At 37.8% G+C, this 26,563-nt stretch overlaps 3 protein-coding genes across 3 annotated transcripts; 2 read left to right on the top strand and 1 right to left on the bottom strand.

Annotated features, from left to right (window-relative positions):
- Positions 1-758: 758 nt before the first annotated feature.
- On the bottom strand, positions 759-1,259 carry LOC141691486 (uncharacterized). The gene has a single exon (XM_074496224.1). The coding sequence runs from the start codon at positions 1,257-1,259 to the stop codon at positions 759-761; it is 501 nt and encodes a 166-aa protein (XP_074352325.1).
- A 13,488-nt stretch (positions 1,260-14,747) lies between these two features.
- LOC141692966 (E3 ubiquitin-protein ligase RDUF2-like) lies at positions 14,748-16,175 on the top strand. The gene has a single exon (XM_074497939.1). It carries the CDS (start codon positions 14,897-14,899, stop codon positions 16,028-16,030), a length of 1,134 nt encoding a protein of 377 aa, XP_074354040.1. The 5' UTR covers positions 14,748-14,896; the 3' UTR covers positions 16,031-16,175.
- A 7,604-nt stretch (positions 16,176-23,779) lies between these two features.
- On the top strand, positions 23,780-25,969 carry LOC141691485 (uncharacterized). The gene is made up of 6 exons (XM_074496223.1): positions 23,780-24,065; positions 24,297-24,676; positions 24,767-24,879; positions 25,285-25,406; positions 25,581-25,753; positions 25,886-25,969. Exons 1-6 carry the CDS (start codon positions 23,780-23,782, stop codon positions 25,967-25,969), a joined length of 1,158 nt encoding a protein of 385 aa, XP_074352324.1.
- Positions 25,970-26,563: the final 594 nt, after the last annotated feature.

The raw sequence follows: 26,563 nt of genomic DNA, 5'->3' as shown, positions 1-26,563 counted from the left end.
TAATTTACCGTGAATTATCATTAATTCCCCATAACTACTTGTAAATGGATTAAAAATGAAAATAAGGACTTATTTAGGTTAATTTCCCCTGAATTATCATTAATTCCCTATAACTACTTGTAAATGGATTAATAATGAAAATAAGGACTTATTTAGGTTAATTTCCCGTGAATTATCATTAATTCCCTATAACTACTTGTAAAATAGATTAAAATGAAAATAAGAACTTATTTTGGTTAATTTCCCGTGAATTATCATTAATTCCCTATAACTACTTGTAAAATGGATAAAAAATGAAAATAAGGACTTATTTACAGTTTTTACTTGTTTATTTATTCGTAGTTAGAGAGTGCTATGAAGACGACATACATGATCCACATGCACAGCACTCCTAGCTCGTTCTATAAATCATTTGCAAGTGCATTGACCAATCTGTAAAATTAACCCCCGCAATGAAATATTGCGGATGCCGCAATGAAACATTGCGGGGGTAAATAGAGTTTTGCAGAATTTTGCAAATTGGTCACTGCACTTGCAAATGATTTATTTTTTATATAATACGTTTTCCATTTTACAGAAAACTTTCTGCCCAACTTTGAAAAAAAAATCTTCAAAAATAACTTTTTTTCAAAAAAAAATTTTGGAGTCACTTCTTTTTTTGGGATTATTAATAATGCCAACAATACTAACATTAACAACATTGAAAATATTTAAATAAAATTTATTAATATTTCAAAGTACATGATAAGAAATTACAATCATTTTTTTCCTTTTTTTCCTAATAATCTCGAGGGACAATTTCTTCTATCATGGCCTTCTTCCCTCGCCCCACAAAAACTGCACTTTCGAAATTGTTTATTTGAACTTGACGTCTCGATACCATTTTTGAATCTACCCGCTTTTGGACGTCCTTTTGTTTGTGACCTTGGAGGATCTAATAACGGATCATCTTCTTCATCATCTTCTTCATCTTCACTTTTATAGTCCTCATTTTTTTTTCTATCTCTCTCTTCTCCCGGAAAAGACTTAATCACATACTCCTTTTCTCTCTCGATCACGCTCATCAAGTAATTGTACCGTGGAACGGAGCAACTACCAACAATGGACAAACCTTGGAAAGCTTTACACAATCCACTATATCTTGATGTTTGAGATTCTACAACATTACCAAGCATCCGAGGGGTACACGGTAGAGGTCCCGTAACTTTGTTTCCATTTATTGTCCACCTCATTGTGACAAGATCTGGCGGTATCATCATCTTTTGTTTCTTGTTAAGGTAACGGATCATGTGTTTACAAATCATCCCGAAATGTTCAAATTTTTTACATGTACAAGAATAACTCCCGTCGATGGAAACCTTTAAGAAAAAATTCCTTCTATAAATCTCCGGCAAGGTGGACTATTCTACCAAATACATCTTTGAAAGATAATCTCCACAACCTTTCATGCTTTTCACAACAAAAGATTGACTTTTTTGAAACTCTTTTTGAAATCGCTTAAACATCTCTTTTGTGTATATCTTGGAGACATGTATCTCCATTGACGAGTTAGAGAATAGTCTCATTTTCTTGTACTCGGTGTCAAAATTGGCTTCAACCTCCCGTATATATTGTGACTCCAAAGCTTTTTGTGAATTCTCAATGAATTCTTTCAAACCGGTCGACGCTTTCACATACTCATCAAAAAATGAATTCATAGACTCGCTCCTTGAGGTGGTAGTCATACCAGCGGCAAAATGTTGTTTCGTGAAAGCCAAAACCCATTGTCGTCTAATTGCATACATATCATTTAACCAATTGTGATTTTCAAGATCATATTTCTCTTTCAAATCCTCCCACCTACCTTCAAATTCCGTTGGTGACAATGACTTGTATATACATGCATTAAAATCTGTCTTGAACTCCGAGTATTGAGTATACAAAGTAGATAGTTTCTCGGGAAACTTGCTACTAATATGCCATGTACAATATGTTGGATTTTAATCGCAGCGGGGGCATGACAAAACACTTTTTACACATATAAAATCCAAATAAAAGCATACAGATCATGAATAAAAATTCGAGGGATCGAATCTAACCTTTAAAATAATTCGGAGACAACGATCAGAGATCCTTAGCAGTTGCTCCTCAAGTGTGAAGCACTCCACCGGTATCCACCAAGAAAACGATGTTAAGGAGAAGGAAGGAGGTGGAGAGAATTGGGTTTTCCAAACTTTTTGGGTTTTTTTGGGGTTCCAATAAAAATAGGGTCTATAATAGTGTATTTATAGGCAAAATTTTCAGCTGAAATTTTCCCATAAATATTATTATTATTATCCCATTTATTATTCTCATTAATAATTAAAACACCTTTTAATTATTAATCATTTTTCTAAACACTTTAGAAATAATTCTCTCTCTTGATTTAATTTTCAAAAATTAAATCCTTAATTAATAATATTAAGAACTTTTCTTAATTAATTTATAATCAATTAAATCTCATTTAATCAATTATTAAATTTGCCAATTAATTATTTATTTCACAAATAAATAATTATTAGCCATTATTAATTAATTCCTCCACCATTAAATCATTCTCTTTTTATGGTGTGACCCTGTAGGTTCAATATTAAGCCGATAGTAGAAATAAATAATAATAAAACTATTTTATCATTATTTATATAAATTCTCTAATTTATTAAATATGATTAATTAATTAATCACATTTATTCTACATCGTGAGGGATACTTCTCAGCATATCGCGACTATCCGGATAATATGAATTCACTGCTTAGAATACCAAGAACCTATTCAGTGAATAGTTACCGTACAATAAACTCCTTCTACCCTACAATGTCCCGATTAAATACAAGGCATGGATCTCGTGTCAAGCCTATCTAATTTAATCACTTGCTTACCATTTACTATGCGTATTTCTATGTAAATTAGAAACTCCTTTCTAATTTCATTCACTCTGGCCAGAGATTCCTGAACTAGCATAAGTGGATCAGCCTTGAACATTCGCTTCCTTCACTGGAAGGGGTAGATCCTTTATTGATCATACACTATCTTCGTGTACAAATTCCTATACCCAGTAGAGCCCTAATAATTGTCCCTGGAGACTAAGAACTAAACCAAAACATAGTTCAGTGTACACAAGATGACTATGATGACCTCAAGTCTAAGGATACTTGTACAACTATCACTATGTGAACAACTGCTGACACGTGAGTGAACTTCATCAGTTGTTCAGCTGTGCGAGTCATGTTCAGTGAACTTATTCTATAATAAGCACCTACATACTAGCTATAGTGTCACCACACAAATGTCTATGAGAACAGACATCCTTCATAATGAAGCAAGCATAGTATGTACCGATCTTTGCGGATTATTAATTACCAGTTAGTAATCCTATGACCAGGAACTATTTAAGTTTAGAGTTATCATCTTTTTAGGTCTCACTATTATGATCTCATCATAATCCATAAAAAGCTTTACTCTAAACTATGGTATATCTTATTTAAACACTTAAATAGATAAAGCCCGTAATAAAAACAAAACAAGTCTTTTATTAATATCAATGAAATCAAAACAGATTACATAAAAAGTTATTCCTAAATCCTAATACATGATTGTACTTAGGACATATTCCTTTCAATCTCCCACTTGTACTAAAGCCAATCACTCTGGTATCTAATACCCATCTTGTCTTTATGACGATCAAAGTGACTTTCATAAAGTAGCTTTGTGAGTGAGTCTGCTATGTTGTTATGTGTGTCAACTCTAATTCAATACAATACAAGAAATGTTACCGCGCTCCCACTAACCCTTTTGTAGACGCATGGTTCATCTACGTTTTTGATAAAATCAAACTCTTTGATTGTCTCATCAAAACGAATGTTCCTTCTTTCGAGAAGCTTGCTTTAAACCATATATGGTTCGCAGTAGCTTACACACTAGGTTTTTATTTCCTTTGGAAAGAAAACCATCTGGCTATATGCCAGATCTCATAGTCGTAGTAAGCGGCAATCGCAAGCAAAATCCGAACTGATTTTAACAGGGTTACAGGTAAAAGGTTTCATCAAAGTCAATCAATTACCTTTTTTTGAATCCTTTTGCCACAAGCCTGGCCTTATAGGTCTCCACCTGGCCATCTGCTATAATCTATCTTTTGTATACCGTATACATAGATTCCATTCTGGATTTCATGGCACTATGCCATTTCTCTGAGTCAACACTACTCATAGCCTCATTATAGGTCACAGGGTCGTCATCATCAATGATTGACAACTCATTGTCATTCTCAATGACAAGGCCATATTACCTCTCAGGTTGGCGAGACACTCTCCCTGATCTATGAATGGGCTGTTTCACAAAAGGTTGTTCAGTCAGAACAGGTGTTTCCACTTGATCCATAGTATTTTGTGCTTCTTGAACTTCATCAAGTTCAATTTTGCTCCCACTGTTTCCTTCAAGGATAAACTCCTTTTCCAAGAAGGTAGCATGTCTGGAGACAAACACCCGATGATCGGTGCAAAAGTAATACCCTAAAGTCTCTTTAGGATATCCCACAAAACTACATTTTACGGATCGATATTCCAGCTTATCTGGGTCAACTTTCTTGACATAAGCTGGACATCCCTAAATCTTAACGTGTTTAAGACTCGGTTTCCTTTCTTTCCATATCTCATACGGAGTTTGAGGAACAGATTTGGAAGGCACCATATTCAGTAAATATGCTGAGGTTTCCAATACATAACCCCATAGGAATACTGGAAGATTTGCATAGCTCATCATGGACCGAACTATGTCTAACAAAGTTCGATTTCTCCTTTCAGATACCAATCTGGAGGAGTCCACTGGGAGACTATACCATTTACTTTGAGATAATATAGAAACACTCCATTAAAGTATTCACCACCTCGATCTGATCGAAGAGTTATAATACTATGTTTGGTTGTTTCTCCACTTCATACTTATATTCTTTGAACTTTTCAAAGGCCTTAGACTTGTGTATCAACCAACACATATCCGAATCTAGATCTATCATCTATGAAAGTAATGAAGTATGAAAATCCACACATGGCTTGCTTAGACATTGGTCCACATACATCTGTGTGTACCATTTCTAGCAAATTTGCAGCCATCTCTCCATGTCTACTAAATGGAGACTGCAGTGCCACAATGAAGTGAGATTTTCATCATCCATTTTCTTTTATTAGTTTGTTCAATCTGAAGTAAATTATGTCACATTTATACAGACCATTATTTAAAGTACCACGTCCATAAAGAATATTATCTCTAAGAATAGAACATTCATTATTCTCATTAATAAATGAAAATCCAGCCAAGTCTAACATGGGAATAATATTCCTCACAATCGAGGGAACAAAATAATAATTATTTAAAACAATAGTCTTGCCCGTAGGCATATGTAAATGAAATGATTCTACATCTTCAGCAGCAACTCTTGCTCCATTTCCCATCAGTAGAATCACCTCTTCTTCCTCAAGAGTCCTACTTCTCCTTGGTCCCTGCAACAAATTGCAAATTTGAGAACCACAGGCGGTATCTAATACCCAAGTAGAAATTTGATTTAATGACATATTCACTTCTATCATGAACATACCTGAATCAGAAGCGGTAGTCTCACTACCCTTCTTCTTCTTCTTCAATTCTGCAAGGTAAACCTTGCAGTTCCTCTTCCAGTGCCCCACCTTGTTACAGTGAAAGCAAACAACTTTGCTCTTGGGGTCTTTAGCTTTTGGTGGAACCGGCGTTTTCTCACCTACTTTCTTCTTCTTGGAAGAGTTCCTCTTCCTTTTCTTAGGATTGGAACCTTCACCAATTAAAAGAACAAAACTATTCTTAGGGGGAAAATTCGATTCCACAGTCTTCAACATGTTGTGGAGTTCAGGCAGGCTGACATCCAACTTATTCATGTGAAAGTTCACAACAAACTGCGAGAACGAACTCGGAAGCGATTGCAAGACCAAGTCTTGGCTCAGCTCCCCATCCATGGCAAAACCAAGTTGTCCAAGACGTTCAATCAAATTGATCATCTTAAGTACATGGTCATTCACAGATGATCCCTCAGACATACTACAACCGAACAACTCCTTCGATATCTCATATCGAGCTGTCCTCCCCGCCACATCATACAACTCTTGTAGATGCATTAGGATGGTGTGAGCATCCATATGCTCATGTTGCTTCTGTAGCTCAATGTTCATGGAAGCTAGCATGATACATTGAGCAACATTTGCATCATCTATCCACTTACGATACACAACATGTTCATCATTATGTGCATCACTAGCAGGTTCAGTAGACTTAGGTGAGTCAATCACATATTCCAGCTTCTCAATCCTAAGAACAATTCTCAAGTTTCGAAGCCAGTCAGCATAATTAGGACCAGTCAATTTGTGAGCATCCAGTATGCTCCTTAGTGATAGTGCAGAAGACATAATATATATTGTAAATCTGTAAATGATAAACACATAACAACACTTAGCAAATATTCGATTTCATTTTAAAACACTATATGAATCGGGTCTTTATTCATAAGTGGCTCCCACTAGTTTACCTAATTTATTCAACCCTCTACATGAAAAATTAAGCATTCATAATGCTAGTGGGAATAGGGATCCTACATTCCATTACACAACTCTGGCTGTAGCACGAACCGCCATGTAATGTTCAATAGGCAGACAACTCTTGTCAATTACATCTTATGTTATTCCCTAATCAAACTTTAGCCTCTTGAATAATTGAGTCTCGGCTGTGGCACGACAAACTCAATATTCTAAGTCAAGTCAAACCCAACATTCCGTACAGTTGAATCAGTCCCCAAAGGCCCACGGCTGTAGCACGTACCGACCTTTAGATTCTTATTCAATGTACACATCTCTATGTAATAGACAAGTATTTCTTATTTCGAAATCAAAGCCCTCGGCTGTAGCACGAACCGACAATGATTCAAAAATAAGAACTACTTTTCTATCATGTTGGAAGGCTATGACCGACACAAACCCGTTGTGTCATTGGCCAATTACTACTTGATATTATTTAATTTTAGAGGGATTATTTTACGTTACAATCATAATCATATTATAAATAGATTCTTCCTTTTAAATTAAATATTTCAAATCAATAATCAATAATCAGATGATTCCCAGATCGGGTGGAGCATTGTCAAGAGGCGTCACTTAAAAACCCTTTCTTACAGATAGAAATCTGTTGTTGACAGAATCATCCTTTCTCTCATATTGAAAATTCATATTCAATTACGTGTTTCACAAATACAAGAATCTCATGATTGTATTCATAATATTGTTATTAAGGTTATGAAACAATTTCACTATACTAGGTTGTCTAACAAACGCCTTATGTTCATTTAAGTTCACCTAAATCTATCATCGCATGATAAACTAAGCATATATCACATATATAAACATGAATAAACATCAAGGTAGGCATGTTATATCATCTAGCACATTAGTCTAAGCATTATACATCTCTATGTATCACATGAAGCATTTAAAAGTAATTAAAACAGTCAAAAACAGCTTTAAAACACTTCATAGAAATATAAATAGTTCAAAAATTTTATATAAACTAAAATTGATCACTCCATTAGATCCGTCTCGGAAAAACGAATCCAACAGTATATTGCACGCCTAAAACGGAGTTACGAAACTCCCAGAAAATCAATTTTAATGTAAATAGTCGGGCTGTAACGCATTACAGGAACGCGTTACAAGCCCTGTAACGCATTCCGGTGATGCGTTACAACCCTTTTAACCAATTAAAAGGTGTAACGCATTCCGTGAATGCGCCACAGGTGTGTAACGCATTCCCGGAATGCGTGACACCCCTATTTTTTTTATTATTATTATTTTATACAGCCGCCTGACATGCTCCCGCACGGAATTTCGTGCGCCTGACATTCTCGATCTCCGTGCAGACAGACAAGGAGCAGACAAACAGCAAAGGCAGATGCATAATACAAACATATATATATATATACTATATATACATATATTTATACTTATTAAATTATGAATTTAATTGTAAAAATTTCAAAAATTCATAATAAAAAATCTATACATCCTAAAAATATGAAAAAAATACCCAGACGATCTACAACACTTGTAGAACCCAGATCAACATTCAAAATTATTCTGAGAAACGATTTCTAATCAGACAAAATTAATCCATGATATAACTTGTAAAAATCATAATTAATTCATACAAGCACATAAAATTCTGAAATTTTTACCACAGATCTATATGCATACAACCTATGCTCTGATACCATTGTTGGATTTTAATCGCAGCGGGGGCATGACAAAACACTTTTTACACATATAAAATCCAAATAAAAGCATACAGATCATGAATAAAAATTCGAGGGATCGAATCTAACCTTTAAAATAATTCGGAGACAACGATCAGAGATCCTTAGCAGTTGCTCCTCAAGTGTGAAGCACTCCACCGGTATCCACCAAGAAAACGATGTTAAGGAGGAGGAAGGAGGTGGAGAGAATTGGGTTTTCCAAACTTTTTGGGTTTTTTTGTGGTTCCAATAAAAATAGGGTCTATAATAGTGTATTTATAGGCAAAATTTTCAGCTGAAATTTTCCCATAAATATTATTATTATTATCCCATTTATTATTCTCATTAATAATTAAAACACCTTTTAATTATTAATCTTTTTTCTAAACACTTTAGAAATAATTCTCTCTCTTGATTTAATTTCCAAAAATTAAATCCTTAATTAATAATATTAAGAATTTTTCTTAATTAATTTATAATCAATTAAATCTCATTTAATCAATTATTAAATTTGCCAATTAATTATTTATTTCATAAATAAATAATTATTAGCCATTATTAATTAATTCCTCCACCATTAAATCATTCTCTTTTTATGGTGTGACCCTGTAGGTTCAATATTAAGCCGGTAGTAGAAATAAATAATAATAAAACTATTTTATCATTATTTATATAAATTCTCTAATTTATTAAATATGATTAATTAATTAATCACATTTATTCTATATCGTGAGGGATACTTCTCAGCATATCGCGACTATCCGGATAATATGAATTCACTGCTTAGAATACCAAGAACCTATTCAGTGAATAGTTACCGTACAATAAACTCCTTCTACCCTACAATGTCCCGATTAAATACAAGGCATGGATCTCGTGTCAAGCCTATCTAATTTAATTACTTGCTTACCATTTACTATGCGTAGTTCTATGCAAATTAGAAACTCCTTTATAATTTCATTCACTCTGGCTAGAGATTCCTGAACTAGCATAAGTGGATCAGCCTTGAACATTCGCTTCCTTCACTGGAAGGGGTAGATCCTTTATTGATCATACACTATCTTCGTGTACAAATTCCTATACCCAGTAGAGCCCTAATAATTGTCCCTGGAGACTAAGAACTAAACCAAAGCATAGTTCAGTGTACACAAGATGACTATGATGACCTCAAGTCTAAGGATACTTGTACAACTATCACTATGTGAACAACTGCTGACACGTGAGTGAACTCCATCAGTTGTTCAGCTGTGCGAGTCATGTTCAGTGAACTTATTCTATAATAAGCACCTACATACTAGCTATAGTGTCACCACACAAATGTCTATGAGAACAGACATCCTTCATAATGAAGCAAGCATAGTATGTACCGATCTTTGCGGATTATTAATTACCAGTTAGTAATCCTATGACCAGGAACTATTTAAGTTTAGAGTTATCATCTTTTTAGGTCTCACTATTATGATCTCATCATAATCCATAAAAAGCTTTACTTTAAACTATGGTATATCTTATTTAAACACTTAAATAGATAAAGCCCGTAATAAAAACAAAACAAGTCTTTTATTAATATCAATGAAATCAAAACAGATTACATAAAAAGTTATTCCTAAATTCTAATACATGATTGGACTTAGGACATATTTCTTTCACAATATGTATGGTTGGTGTTAGGCATAACCTCGGCAATGACATTACTTAAAGCGATGTCTTGATCTGTAATAATGGTAATAGGTGGCTTGTTATCGACCGCTTCCAACCAAGTCTTCAAAACCAATCTATAAGTCTCGTCCCTTATAAGTGCAAATCCAAACAAAATATTTTGGTAGTGGTGATTCACTCCCGTAATTGGAATAAAAGGCATGTCATACCTATTAGTCCGATATGTCGAGTCAAAAGTTACCACATCTCCAAAATTTTTGTATGCGTTAAGCGAACGAGGATCAACCCACACCAAACCCCTAACCCGATTCTCCTCATCCACATCCACTCGGTAGAAAAAATTTCCATCACTTTATTTTTGCAAGTCTCGTAACAAAACCAATCCACACTCCGCATCACCGGAATAAAAAACCCGTCTTCGAATGTCACGTATTACATTTCGTACGTCTTGAGCGGGAAAACCAACTTTTTCAATACCACTACACGTCTCACTAAGTAAATTCATCACTTTCGGGGTCTCGATACCCGATTTGTTGATTAACTCAATCAAAGATCGGGTAAACGGATCTATGTTGCATGATCTTTGCATGAATTTTACCTTATCCGATATAACCATAGCATGATTGTGCTCTAGGTTAACCTTGATTACTTCCCATTTGTTTGAGCTTACTTTGTGAGCAACACACATACGAGCACGACAACAAGTTCGAGGAATGACATCTCGAGGTCATTTTCCTTTAACCCTATCTTCAACTTCCAAGGGTTTTGGGCCCAATCTTCCACCCTTTCGACATATATACAAACAAACGTGATGATATACCATCATTTCTTGAATGCCTATGACTACTTCGAATAATTATCTCGAACCCTATATTTCGACCATAACCTCGATAAAAACTTTCCGCTTCATCCAATGAATCAAATATCATACCAACACAAGGAACTACATCAGTCATGTTTCCAATAAAATTTTCATCATTAATTTTATCATCATCATCGCCATTAAAAGAATCATTACTATCATCGGAATCACCGTGAACATCGTGATTCTTCCAACCGAAACCAACATCATCATCACTATGCGTTTTTCCCTTCCCCGGATCATTAACTTTATCTTCAATACTATCAACATCTATTACTTCATCATCATTATAGATTTTACGATAAACCCTCTTTTTTTGTGGGGGGGGGGGTTACATAATTAAAATTGATATGATCACTATATGAACTTGAATAATCAAATAAATAAGAAGTCATGAATTTTGAATACTAACCTTGATTTTCAGAAAAATAAATTTGAGCAGAATGTTAAGCAGCAGTAAAAACAGCAGTATAAGATCAAAGGTACAGACAAATTAAGGTAGGTGTGTGCAATTAATGCACGGCCGCAATGTTTCATTGTGGAAGCCGCAATGTTTCATTGCGGAACTGTAAACGCCCACAAATCAACAACTGTAAGTATTTACAGTTTTTTAAAAATTGTACAACACACCCCCGCAATGTTTCATTACGGTGGATAGTACCACCCGCAATGAATTATTGCGTTTGGGTTGTTTATTTTTGTTATTTTCTTTAAAATTACAAAATTAATCAAAAAAATATTAAAAAATAGTTTATAGACTTATTATATTTCATTTAATATGTTAAATTTTAATTTCAAAATATAAATACTTATAAGAGTAACTTAATTATAATATGCAACTATTTTACATAGTTTTGTGAATATTTGGCACAATAGTTGTGTCAGATGATATTTCTTGACATATAAGTTATAAAATATTAATTTCAAATATCCAATTATACGGATGTTAAAATATAATTATATATTTAATATGTTAAATTTTATTTTTAAAATATAAATGTTTATAAGAGTAACTTAATTATAATATGCAACTATTTTACAAAGTTTTGTTAATATTTGGCACAATAGTTGTGTCGGATGATATTTCTTGACATATAAGTTATAAATTATTAATTTCAAATATCCAATTATACGGATGTTAAAATATAATTATATATTTAATATGTTAAATTTTATTTTCAAAATATAAATGTTTATAAGAGTAACTTAATTATAATATGCAACTATTTTACATAGTTTTGTTAATATTTGACACAATAGTTGTGTCAGATGATATTTCTTGACATATAAGTTATAAAATAAAAAAAATTGACGATCCAACTGTGCGGATGTTAAAATATAATGATTATAATCATATAAAAAATTATGATAATAATACATATTAAAGACACCTCTCTTAAAATATATAAATAATATTATTTTTTTATTAATATATGTTAGTATTAAATTATTAATATTAATAACTATTCAATAATTTAAATATTTTTTCATTTTTTTCCTACAACATTGTTTCATTGCACCTTCCGCAATGAAACAACGCAATGAAACAATGAAGTAGTGATTTAATTTCTTAAATAACAAAAAATCATATTTTAATGAATTAATTTATTTTCGATAATAACGAAGTTAAAAAGTATATAATTATTTTTTTATAGGTAACAAAAATTCGATAAAATTTCAGTTTTTTAGTTTTTCACATTTTCAAATTTTAGCATTATATTTGTTTATTAAAATTTAAAATTGGTAAAATAAATTGGACAAGTACAAGAAAAATAAAATATTAAATAATTTATTTCATTCAAATAGAATTATTTTTTTATAGGTAATGAAAATTCTATAAAATTTCATTTTTTTAGTTTTTCAATTTTCAAATTTTAGCATTATATTTGTTTATTAAAATTTAAAATTGATAAAATAAATTGGACAAGTACAAGAAAAATAAAACATTAAATAATTTATTTCATTCCAATATATATGGAGTACATTCAAATATTTTTTTAAATAAAATATATAATAACTTAAATATTTTATTCCGACGAAAATGATCAAGCTTTAACGGTGTTGGAAGAACCGCCTTTATCACCCTTATCGTCGTCTTTCTTTTTCTTCAACTTTTCCGCCTTCGCTTTTGCCTCATTTTTTTCTTTTTTTTCCTTGCGCCCAAGCGCCATTTGAATACGGCGGAGAGCTATTGCCATGTCTTCTTCTCATTCGGACCCGTCGTAAGCTACACCATCGATAATTACCTTGTTATTGTCCAAATCATAGTAGAAAACCATTTTTTGGAAAATAGAGAAGAGAATGTTGAAAAGAAAATGTAGAATGAAAATAGAGAAGAGAATGTTGAAAAGAAATGAGATTACAAGAGCTATTTATATGTTGAAATCTGAATTTTAAAATTCAAAAATTAAATTTAGGCACAGAAAAAAATATTGCGGAAGCTGAGGGTAGGACTTGAATAAATTGTCGCAATGAAACATTGCGGCAGGAACAACTGCCGCAATGAAACAATGCGGTGGGTCGGTCAACCTTCTCAACTTTTCACTAGTCAATTCTTATTAATATTGGCACATAAATTGGGGGAGACCAGTCAATTCTCAACTTTTGCACAAAAAATAAGTTTGAATTCACAAAAAATAAGTTTGAATTTACAAAAAAGTATAAAATTAATAATATTATTTTTTAAACTAAAATAACTCATAGAATAATTTAAAGAAAAATTAGAGAAAAAATAAAATTGATAAATTTTATTATTAAAATTGATAAAATATTAAAATATTACTTTTACTTATATTTAATGTTAACATATTTTAAAAAATTAATTACTGTTGAATATTAATATTATTTTTATACTTTTAATAAATAAGTGAAATATTAATATTAGCTATATAAATAGGAAATTATATTTAATTTTAAAAAGTGTGACATTTAAAGCTAAAGGGGCGTTAAAAGTTAAAGAGAGAGGTAGTTGTGTCATTAAAAACTGTGAGTCGGCTCAACAATGAAACAGTGCGGAGGCCACAATGTTCCCTGTGCATGGCCACTTGACGCAATGAATCATTGCGGAGGTCAAGGCCCGCATTGGAACATTGTACCCTTCCGCAATGAAACATTGCGGTTGGTTGCTGCCCTTCCTTCACAACCCACGTTGGCTCCTGATTGGACCTGTATTTAAATATATATATATATATATATATATATATATATATATATATATAATATAAGCCAGATCGAGTTTTTAACATATCGGATCACGTAAAATCCATATCTGCTTCTTACTGGATCGGATCCTTATCGGATCGGATTTTTAGCGGATCGGACATTTTTTATACAATCCATATCCATTTATCAAGTTCCGAATCAAATCGGATCGGACCGGATCCCCGCTCCATTGACAAGCCTACTCATAAGTTAGAATTTAATATTTTTTATGATATATCACAAAAAAATCAAAAATTGAATGTTCAAAAACATATATATGTCAAATTATCGATATATCAAAATCTTGCTATAACTTTTACCCGTCTAGATAATTTTAGTAATTCGAGACATAGTAAATTTTTAGACTGAATTTCCTTTCAATAACAAAATTTGCTCAAGATTTTTCGAATATGTAACTTATTAAAGTGAAAAATACTACTAAAAATTATGGTAAAAATAAATGTAACAAAAGAGGCTACTTACCGAGTAAAATGATATTAACGTGTTATAGACATGGCAAAGATCAAGTTAAACGAGTGAACTATTTTTCGACCGTGTTGATTCACAAAAATTAAAAAATGGAAAATATGAACCTGACGCGCAGTAGACCCAATAATGGACCTTAAATAACACAACAATAAAAACAACTAATGGTACCATTATTTAGACTTACTCTGAATAAATGATGCCGGATAAACAAAGATTGAATCATTTTCACAATATTTGTTACCTTCCCGGAAGGTGTTAGATTTAAGCTAATGTTCAAACTTGTATGACCAATTTCTCACGCTCACGCACATGAATATGTAGCAATCTCCCCACACGTTTTCCTTTTATTTGACCCTTGACATGCTGCATGTATATATATTGCTCTTTTTTCAACCATAGTTTTATTCACACATTCTTTAGAAAAAACTTGTTTCACAACTCTCTTATGGATTTTACAGAGCCTTCACATTGGTGCCATAGTTGCAACTCTTTTGTTAGAGTTGAAGAAGATGGTGTTGTTTGCGTGGACTGCGGTGGCGGATTTGTTGAGGAAATAAATCATCAGCAACACCGCAGGCATCGTCGTCGTCGCCATCACCACCGCCACCATTATCATAATCATAGTCATAGTCCTTATTCTGATATGAGAGTTGGAAGTCATGCACCAGAGTTTAGTCATGCATTAGGACAGAGTGTTGCGGATGCGACCAGTTTTAGGCCTCTTTTTTATCCGTTTATTGTGCTTCGAAGAACGGATGAGACCGGGACTTATGAATTGTTGTATGATGATGGTTGTGGTCTTGGTTTAAGAGGATTAGTTCGCGGGATGTCTGAGTTGGTTATGGGACCGGGGTTTGATCGAATTCTTGAACATTTTATTCATTTTGATATGTTAAGAGTTAGTCATCCTCCAGCATCTAAACTTGCAGTTGATGCTTTGCCTACAATTGAGATTAATTTGGACCATGTTAAGAGTGACACGAATTGTGCTGTTTGTACCGAGCCTTTTGAGGCTAATGCAAAGGCGCGTGAATTGCCTTGCAAGCATCTCTATCATTCTGATTGTATTATGCCCTGGCTTGAACAACGGAATTCTTGCCCTGTTTGTCGTTATGAATTGCCAGGTGAGGTAGCGGATATGGATGGATTGGCGCCTGGTGAGGAATCAATGGGACTAATTATCTGGAGGTTGCCTCGTGGGGGATATGCGGTTGGGAGATTTAATGGTGGCAGGGAAGTAGGTGAGAATGAGGTGCCTGATGTTTACAATGAAACGGATGATGTGGCTGATGTTAATGGTAGCAGCCAGAGGAGGGTAATTTGGTCCAGAAGTGAAAGTGGAAGTAGAAGAAGAGGGAGGGGGATCAGTCAGGCATTCCACAATATCAGGTCATTCTTTAGCAGGTCTAGAAGCTCCCCGCGGCAATTGAATGCTGACATTGGCTTTGATGACGAGGTGTCGAGAATCACCAGTCGAAGAAGGGCTGGGGTTAATGCTTGAGACTTTTTTTGATTCTTTAGTAGTTATGCAATTATAGTTTTTACTTGAAGTTTATGATTACATGTTGATATGCAAAGATGTTAACCTTGAAAATTTAAGTTTATTACTATTCATTTTTTCATATATAATTGTTAGTTCATGATTAGCTTGTGCATTATAGCTGCAGCACTGCATTGGGATAATGCTTACTAAAATCAATTCAGCACTTGCTAACATTGACATAAGTTCATCATCAATTTATAATGTCAAGTTCTAACAATCCCTTTCGCAAGAAGTCTCCTCGTGTTTTGGTATAACTAGAGTTATCTGCTATTTCACATGGAACTGTGCATATCTACAAGGTAGAACTAGTTTATCAGAGTTCATGGTTCAAATTTGTCACCAAAATTTATCTAAACGCGCGGTTATCAGCCTAGGCTGTAAGCAGAACATATTATGTTCTGGATTCCTTATGTGTCTCGCGCCTTGTTTATATTCACTGATTTATTCTTGTTGGCCACTTGGCCAATTGAATTTATATCATGATTGTTTCTGCATATACTGGAATTTGTAAAGACAACTCATAGAACCACATTGACACCAATGCAAATATGTGGATATTGCGGTAATCTCAATATAGCCACAGAATAGTTTTTTGCCTTGGTCCTTGGTGAGTATATGGGACCATACTTATCCAGATCCTCTTGGGTCCTGATATATGTGGATTTGCCCAGGAACACACATATTGATGGACATGAGTCACATGACATATTCACGAGTACATACAAATTGGATCCCCTTCCGAATTCCAGCTGTATCAAATATTTTACGACGATCAGTCCAACAGAATGGAATCAATAGTTTCTCGACAAGTTTTAGTTTCTAGAAATAATATCAAATGAATGTAAATGTTTTGGTAGTAGATCAACATTTTTGGCCTGAAAAGTTTATACATTTTGGAAAAGAAATTGAAAGAAAAAAAAAACAATAGATCTTTGACAAGCATTGCTGGTGCTGCTGCTGTGGCATTGCTGGGAACGGCTTTCCCCATCTTGTTCTCTCGCGAAGACTTATATTCCTGTTATTATCTGATTAACTGTCTACTACTACCTTGTGGCATTTTCTTGATTTCAAGACTCAAATTTGTTGTGATTGTTTTCAAACATCCTGAGCCAGATAGATCTGGTTTTGTGTAGAAAGGAGTAGCTGCCTTCAGAACTAACACGGCCAAATAAGAATCATACTCGGATTTAATCTGTTTGTTGCAATGGTGGTGAACCAAGTGGATAAATAGGCCAAGTTTTGTAATACTGTGCTAAACTGAAATTGGTGCCCTTTGATGTCTATAAAATCTAAGTGTAGAATCATTATGCAAGAATGTTTTGTGATTTCGATATCTGCAGGTCTTCACTTTTGCTTGGAATGACATCTTAATCACTTAAAAGAATATACTAATAAGAATATTTGTACTCAGATTATAAATCTGGAGTTGCTTGATACATAACTTTCTGGAAAATAAATAATTACAACAATAATATAAAACGCAAGTTAAATGGTATTAATTCAACAATAAACATCCATTCATATCAGTACTTGCTCTTTACTGCATTCACTGAAAACTTGCAGTCCTCATTTCATTTGGTATTAACAACAGTCTCGGGTACAATATATCGTTACTATCTTCGTGGGCTAAGAAGTTGGACTGATAATTGTGCTAAGAGGCCTTTAGCCCTGGTAGTTGATGACTCGGCTAAAATGAATTCTTGATGAAGAATAGTAAGGTAAAATGTATAGCTTCTGTAAGTTATTTCAGTCACAGCTTCACTCAGTTGAGGTAAATGCTTATTAAGATTTCAAAATGGGAAAACACAAGATCTGCAGAATTAATTGAAGATGTTACCTTGTACTAGCTACACAGTCAATAGTTAAAAAAAGTACTTGAAATAACTAAAAACTAGTGCATAACAAAAAAACTGTTAAGCTATGTTATACCCAAAATTTGGCATTGAATTGACTCGGGTCAAATGCGGGCTAATTACAGTCAAACTTAGTATTGCGTTGTGAAAGTGAGGACGCGTCCAAGTATTCGAGACGCGCCTACTTAGGAAGGGATATGTTACGAGGCGAGAAGAGTGCATGGTCAAGGAAGGACGCGCCCAGGCGTTATGGACGCGTCAATAATTATGAAAGTGCTTGGGAGGTGAAATCTTATGGTGATGGATGCTCTAGGACGCGCCTACCTTAGCAAGGATGTTTCGTTGAAAGTGAAATGTTGTGCATGATGGTTTAGAGGAGACGGTGCAAGTCTAATAAGGTTAAGGACGCGCCCTATATTCTAGGACGTGTCCTGTGACTTTACATGTTATAAGAAATGATTAAAGCAGGGTTGGATTTGTGGAGGTTAGGACGCGCCCAATTGGTTAGGACGCGTCCTGTGTTTGATCTATATACTTTTGATGTTGAATTCAGGACAAAGCTTGCATGGAGAGGAGCAATGGAGGATTATTTTTACTAATGTATTTGTTGCAGGTACTCTTTGAAGAATTCCCTCCTTGAGACGGTCAAGGAGGGGGATGTCCGTGAAAAGCTTGAAGGCCTCCAGGGGTATGCCTGATGATTGAAGGCCTCCTCCTGTATTCAACGGGTGTCCTCGTTGGGGATGTGGGGTTTACTTTGGTGTGTGCTTTGGGAGCTCTGTTCTTGTATTCAACGGGTGTCCTCGTTGGAGAACTTTGGAGTCATCCTGCACTTTGCACCCAAGAGCTTGGGATCACCTGTCCTGCTATCTGGTGGGTTATCCTCATTCGGGGGACAGGGACGCGTCTGGCATTTGGGGTGAACCGTGGTTATACCTGCGTTCGTAAATCAAGGGAGATAGCTGTAGCGGAGTGTTATCCTTGCGCAGGGAGATGCACTATCCGTGAAGTCCTACGATTACGGACGAGCCTTGGGCCTTTGCGGTTGGGCCTCATAGTTGGACATTCCTAAACCTAGCGGAAGATGGATATCGGATAGGCTTCTACTGGGCTTAGGAGTAAGAAGTCTAAACTCATTAGACTTCCTGTTCTACGAGAACTACGTCAGGCTTGATCCCTATATAAAGGGTACGTAGGCACATTGAAAGGGTAAGAAGTTGAGAGCTGAAAAGAGAGCCACCACTTACTCTGATCAATCTCAGCCTAAAACAACCACAATCAACCACACACCGCTTAAGTTCCCGGCAAAGAACCACCGTCACAGATCTTAGTTCCGGCGAGAAACCTCAATCTTTGTTGTTACCAGATTCCTCCGTCAACAAATTGGCGCTAGAAGGAGGGCTGCTAATTAAGGTCGCAATCTTAGGAGGAAAAGATGTCTTACAATCGTGATGGAAGTTCTTATGATGGAAGTGACAGCAGGTCTGAAGGAGAAGGCGGGGGGCGCTATACTCGCCACGAACCTTACGTTCCCAGAAACATGGCGGATCCACCGAGGACTCCGGATGTGGGGGGGACACCTCCAGTTCTCATCAGCAACGCTGATATATTGGAGCAATTGTATCGCATGGGGGATACTCTTAACAGTTTTAACTCAAGACTGGACACGGTGGAGCGCCGAAAGACGAGGAGAGGTCGTCGTTTCCCCCGTCATGGTCATGCCTTGGGGAAAGCCCCTGTAGTTGAGGGAGATACCCATGGGAGCGGGGATAACCCGCGAATCACTCCACGGCGTTTGCAGTATTCTGATGATGTAGAACCTATTGTGGAGCTTGCGGATGAGGACACTGAAGGCAGAGAAAGGCCTCGCCTGGGCAACCAGGTAGTGCCACACCCGCATAGGTTTGGGCGTACGATGGACGAGCGTCGTCGTACGGAGAACGCTCAAAACCAAGATGAGGGAGGAAGGGATCTTTCAGCCTTGAAAAGGAGGCTTGGCATAAGGTTGGAGGACAACGATTTGAGGATGTTGCTGGTAGAATGGCAAAAGGAAGGAAACGCCGGAGAAGCAAAGCTCCGTGATACGACGCGTGTGCCCCCCGCATTCCAAAGGGATGACGGGGTGCGGCACCGCGAGCACGAGCGTGCCCCTCCGCGAGGAAGGCCCGGGAATTACTACCGGGGATACCAAAGGAATGGACGAGGAAGAATGGGATATCAATACGGAAGAGCCCCTTACAATGATAGGAGAGGTGGAGCACATTCCGCTGGAGAAGCCCCCGCCGCTATTCCCGTAGCTTCCCACAGCGTTATTGGTAATGGGTCTGGGGCGCGTCCTCATGACCAGGACGGCGGGCGAATTCAAGTAAGAATGCAGAATAATGATGAAATTCCGCAACGCGGTCAAGATGAACCTCGCGTACGGGAAAATATACAGGACCAAAATGGTAACATGCCACCGCTGCAGCCTCAGGGCGAGGGGCGGCGAGATCCTCCGCCACACCCGGGGGGTAATTAAGGGGAATTTCAGCAAGTCGCAGAGCAACCCCAACAGCCTAATGTTCAGACCATTCCTGGGGTAGGGACGTTTAATGTGAACGACCTCAAGAGGTTGCTCAACCATCTTGAGGGAGGAAGAGTAACGGCGACTGCGCAAACTCCTTCTCCTTTTGCTGCTGTTGTGAGGGAGGCGCAATTGCCCGCGGGATACAGGAACACAACCAATGACTTGCGTTTCCACGGGAACTCTGATCCTGTGAAGTTCTTGGGGCGTTTTAACATTGAAATGGATGTATATCAAGTACCTGATTTGGCTCGATGCCGTCTCCTGGCAGCTAATTTTAGAGAGGGCGCTCAGCAGTGGTTCCAAAAACTTGGTCCGGGTGTGATTTCATCCTGGGAACAGATGAAAACTTTGTTTTTGACACAATTCCAAGCCGCGGTGAAGTATACACCACCTGTTACCACGCTGGCTAATGTGAAACAAAAGGAAGGAGAAAGTTTGACTTCATATTTCAAGAGGTTTAATGCAGAATCTACTTTGGTGAGGGGTGCCACTGATGAAATATTGAAAATATTGCTTATAGCTGGGTTGCGTGTGGGGACGGATTTCTGGAAGCACCTGCAAGGGAAGGACCCAGTGTCGCTAGCTGATGTGCTTGCGCAGGCGGAGTCGTTCAAAGCGATCAAGCAGTCGCTTGCAGAAATAAAAAAGAATGACAATACCCATAACTCCAAGGGGCGATCCAAGAGAAGAGACAGATCCTTGAGCCCAGATTATCGGCGAAACGCCAGAAGCCCTAACAGGGTAAATACTGTGAGCTCGCGGAGAGAATGGAGCCCACCATCGAACTACGAGAGAAGAGTGAGCAATTATACACCGCTGGCGGCGTCCATTGATCATATCTTCGAGGTAAATAAGGATAGAGGAATCTTCAAGAAGCCCGACCGTTTAACTTCATGGCAGAGCAGAGACAAGAAGAAGTATTGTGACTACCATGAGTCTACTGGCCATGACACCCATGAGTGTCGCCACTTACGGGATGAGATTGAGGAATTGATCAAGGCAGGATACCTAGGAGAATGGATTGACAAGGTGAAACGACGCAGGGGACTTGACGACAAAGGTAAGGATGAAAAACTGACCCCGCGGGCGGAGGATGTCGAAAAAACGGCAGAGGTCAAGTTTCAGAGGGCTGGCAGTATCAGGGCAATTTTTGGAGGACACCCTTTTATTGGTGATAGTAATCGAGCACTGGAAAAAAACGCGAGAGAAGCGCGACATCCACCGCTCACCAACATCCACAACTTGGAAGATAGACCCCCGAAGGTCTTTAAGGGGGAGTCCGCTGATATTACGTTCAAGGAAAAAGAATCTAGGCGGGTGCATCATCCCCACAACGATGTGCTGGTAATTACCATGCTCATTGGGGCGATGAATGTACATCGAGTCTTCTTAGATAATGGGAGTTCCACAAACATCTTGTACTACAGCACCTACAAAAAGCTGGGTTTTCCAGATAGTGACATGTATTTCGAAGATGCGCACGTCTATGGCTTTACTGGGGAAGCAGTGAGAGTCATGGGTTCTGTCAGACTTCCCGTCACACTCGGGGAAGGGGCCTTGTCGGTTACCCAAATGATAGATTTCAAGGTGCTAGATCAGGATTCCGCGCACAATGTGCTAGTCGGCAGACCTTGGTTGCGAGCATTCAGGGTGATAACCTCGATACACCACCTGATGATAAAGTTCCCAACGCCAAACGGGGTTGGCAGTCTGAGAGGGTCACAGTATGAGTCACACGACTGCTATCATAAGGCTGTCAAGGAATTTCGTAGAAGAAGGTATGAAGGGAAAGGTCTCCCATTTGAGGATGCAGAAGATATTCATGTCAAACCAAGTGGAGAGGTTCATGCCCACTATTTCGTTGAAAGCCCTGGGAAGGAAGAAACCAATGTCTCTGGTAATTCTTTTTTGACGCAGGGGCGTATTTCGAGGATCCGTAGCGTAGAGGAAGTGGTGGTGAACCATATCGAGGCAATCATACAGAAAGAGGTTAACGGGAAAAAATTGGGAGGAAGAAGTGAGATTTTGCAAGGTCTCGGGAATAACCTCAAGGTAGATGTTCCTCAAAATAAGGACGCGCCCTTGAATGAAATTGAGGTTGATGCTCCTCCAAACGAGGACGCGCCCTCAGATGAAAAAGTGGAAGTCGAAGACCCCCGAGACTTTGATTTCGATTTGGATCCCAGGATCCCTATGCCCACCGAAAAAGCGGGACCGGCCGAAGACACAATATCCATTCCAGTTGATAAAAATGACCCGAGCAAGGTTTTGAAAGTGGGATCTCAGTTGGATGATGAGATGAGAGGAAGTCTTACCCGCTTTCTAATTGCAAATCTTGATGTTTTCGCATGGAGTCATTCAGATATGATAGGAATCGACCCGGAAGTAATGTGTCACCGTTTGAATATCCTCCCGAATTGCAAGGGCATACGCCATAAACGCCGCCCAGTAAGTGGAGAAAGGGCGATAGCATTAAAAGAAGAAGTAGACCGGTTGTTGGAGGTGGGGTTGATCAAAGAATCATTCTACCCCGAATGGCTTGCAAATCCAGTACTGGTGAAGAAACCGAATGGGAAGTGGAGGACATGTGTGGATTTCACGGATCTCAATAAGGCCTGTCCAAAGGATAGCTTCCCGCTGCCAAGAATCGATCAGTTGGTTGACGCGACGGCGGGGCATGCGTTGTTGAGTTTTATGGATGCATACTCCGGTTACAATCAAATTCCGATGTATGACCCCGATCAAGAACATACATCCTTTATTACGGACAGGGGGTTATACTGTTACATAGGAATGCCGTTTGGTTTGATTAATGCTGGCGCAACCTACCAGCGGTTGGTAAACATGATGTTCAAAGATCAAATCGGGAGAACTATGGAAGTATATGTGGATGATATGCTGGTGAAATCTGAGGTGACAAGTGACCACATCAAGCACCTGATGGAGATGTTTAATATTCTGAGGAGGTTTCGCATGAAATTAAATCCGCAAAAATGTGTGTTCGGCGTGGAGTCGGGCAAGTTTCTCGGGTTCATTGTCAACCACAGAGGAATTGAGGCCAACCCCGCAAAGATCAAGGCATTATTGGATATGAAGTCACCCATCAATGTGAAACAGGTGTAGAGTTTGACTGGGAGAATCGCCGCGTTAAATCGATTTGTTTCCAAGTCGTCTGATAGATGCAAGGAGTTTTTCAAGGTGATTAAATTAGCTGGGAATGACTTTGTATGAACGTCAGAATGTGAAGAGGCTTTCAAAAGAATCAAGGAGCAACTGGGACATCCTCCCATGTTGTCAAAGCCGTTGGATGGGGAAAATCTAATACTGTACCTCGCAGTGTCTGAATATTCGATCAGTGCAGTTCTGGTAAGAGAGGAAGATGGGCAGCAATCACCAGTGTACTACGTGAGCAAGCGGTTACACGACGCTGAAACTCGCTACACAAATATGGAGAAACTGGTTTACGCCCTAATTCTTGCGTCAAGAAAATTGCGGCCGTATTTTCAAGCCCATAGAGTTGAAGTTCGTACAGCGTACCCGCTGCGACAGGTCCTGCACAAACCAGAGTCATCAGGCAGAATGCTGAAATGGGCTGTGGAGTTGGGACAGTTTGATTTGGAATATGTGCCTCGAACAGCGATAAAAGGGCAAGCCTTAGTCGATTTCTTGTTGGAATTTGATTCTGAAATTGATGATAAAGCTTTGGTAATGCTACATCCACCTCATGCCGAGGAGTCTTTGGAAGAGTTTCCGCATCCTTGGTGGATCTTGCATGTGGATGGGGCGGTTAACAATGGAGGAGCAGGTGCGGGTATAGTACTTGTGTCTCCGGAAGGCCACCACCTGATGAGCGCAATTCATTTCAAGTTTTATGCAACTAATAATGATGCGGAGTACGAGGCGCTGATTAATGGCCTGAAAATCGCTTTGGAAATGGGGGTGCGAAACTTAATTGCAAGAAGTGACTCAGAGTTGGTAGTGAATCAGGTGAATGGGGGATTTCAAGCGAGAGGCCCGCGAACAGAATTATACTTGAGATGTACACATCGCCTGATTGGAATGTTCAAAAAAGTTAGATTGGAATGCTTTTCGTGGGAGAAAAACAATAATGCGGATGCTCTGGCAAAAATGGGGTCGCAACAAGAGGCTGTATTGTTAGGATCCATCCCTCTTGAAATCCAGGAGGTTCCTAGTATCCCAGAGATAGAAACTATGCAAGTGGATGAGGCTCCCAAGGAAACATGGATGACGCCCATTCTATCTTATATTCGCAAGGGAACACTCCCCGAGGATAAGTTTATGGCTCGTCAACTCCGTTATCAAGCCGCAAGATATGTGATATACGATGAAGTCCTATACAAGAGAGGGTTCAACCAACCTCTGCTCAGGTGTGTTGAAGAAGAAGAAGGAAATTACATCCTAAGAGAGGTGCATGAAGGAATCTGTGGCAATCACTCGGGGGGTAGCTCGTTGGCAATGAAAGTGTTGCGCCAAGGGTATTATTGGTCCACAATGAGAGAAGATGCTATAAATTTCATCAAGGCATGTGATCGCTGCCAGCGCTTTGCAAACTACTCGTCTATGCCGGCTACACTCTTGACGCCTATGGCAAGCCCATGGTCGTTTGCCATGTGGGGAATTGATCTTATCGGAGAATTGCCGAAAGCTAAAGGAGACGTCAAGTATGCAGTGGTTGCGGTTGATTACTTTACTAAATGGGCGGAAGCTATGCCACTGGCTACTATCATCGCAAAGAAAATCAGGGATTTCGTTTTTAACTCAATCGTATGCAGGTTTGGAATCCCTTACAAGCTTGTTTCCGACAATAGAAAGCAGTTTGATAGCAAGGAGTTGCGACAATTATGTGAGGAATTGAAAATCAAGAAGGAGTTTGCAGCGGTTTATCATCCTCAAAGTAATGGACAAACAGAAGCTGTTAACAAGATAATAAAGCATACCCTCAAAACCAAGCTGGAGGAACGTAAAGGGAATTGGCCTGAAGAACTCCCGAAGGTGATGTGGTCATACAACACTACGCCACGATCTACTACGGGAGAAACACCGTTTATGCTGACTTACGGCTATGAAGCTATGGTCCCCGTGGAAGTTGGATCAGGATCACTTCGCAGAGATTGTTACAGGAAAGAAGATGCCGAGATTAATCAAAGGCTTCATTTAGATCTCTTAGAGGAGACGAGGGAAAATTCTCAGCTAAGGCTAGCGGCGTATCAGCAACGCGCCGCAAGGTATTATAACAAGAAGGTAAATGGACAATTGCTGAAGGTGGGAGATTTGGTATTTAGGAAAGTGATGCCCATTACAAAGAACCCCCAACATGGAGTGTTTGAAGCTAATTGGGAAGGACCGTACAGAATAAAGTCTATCATGTGGAAGGGGACTTATCACCTTGAAGATATGGACGGGAAGCTAGTTCCGCGAGCTTGGAATGCGGAACATCTCCGAAAGTATTACCAGTAAGGCGTGGTTTTGGCCCCTTGCATATTTCTTTTATCATTTTGGTTTATGCCCAGTTTATAGGCTAGAATTAAATAAATTCCTCCTAGCCTAGGGGGTAGTGCATGTACTACTTACCTTGGGACTAGTTGAAGGGTCATTTTTTAGAAATAATTTCCCCACAGAGCATAGTAGCCGTGGGACTGGTGCACTTTTGACATCAGACCGCATTATAAATAAAATTTTGAAACTTTCCTAAGGGATATTTGCTCAGTTTGCTTAGTCTCATGACGCGTCCTAAATGTAGGGCGCGCCCTAAACTAGGGTTTTATATAAATGAAACTCAAGAAAAATGTACTATTTTCAAGGACGCGCCCAAGTTATCTTGATTGATGCTCCTTTAGATTGGATGTTACTATGATATTGACAACATAAGTAAAAAAGAAAAAGTGCTTGTCAAAGACGCGTCCTGCGTGAAGGATGATTTATTTTGGATCAAATGTGAGGCGCGTCTTGATTGATAGTTCTATGTGGATGTTAACTGAAGTAGTGGCTGCTAAAAGGAACAATAAAACTTGAGAAAAAATGTAACTAAGAAGTGTACTATTTCCAAGGACG

Source organism: Apium graveolens, chromosome 10, assembly GCF_009905375.1.
Source record: "Apium graveolens cultivar Ventura chromosome 10, ASM990537v1, whole genome shotgun sequence".
NCBI classification, from domain to species: Eukaryota; Viridiplantae; Streptophyta; class Magnoliopsida; order Apiales; family Apiaceae; genus Apium; species Apium graveolens.
This window is presented reverse-complemented; position numbering and strand designations above follow the sequence as displayed.

Bases quoted from the DNA above. Each gene is read 5' to 3' on its own strand.
- LOC141691486 (XM_074496224.1), bottom strand. From the start codon at position 1,259: ATGATGATACCGCCAGATCTTGTCACAATGAGGTGGACAATAAATGGA.
- LOC141691485 (XM_074496223.1), top strand. From the start codon at position 23,780: ATGTTGTCAAAGCCGTTGGATGGGGAAAATCTAATACTGTACCTCGCA. The intron at 24,677-24,766 runs GTTCCTAGTATC...TATATTCGCAAG, and splicing joins TCCCTCTTGAAATCCAGGAG to GGAACACTCCCCGAGGATAA. The intron at 25,407-25,580 runs GTAATGGACAAA...ACGGCTATGAAG, and splicing joins AGCGGTTTATCATCCTCAAA to CTATGGTCCCCGTGGAAGTT.
- LOC141692966 (XM_074497939.1), top strand. From the start codon at position 14,897: ATGTATATATATTGCTCTTTTTTCAACCATAGTTTTATTCACACATTC.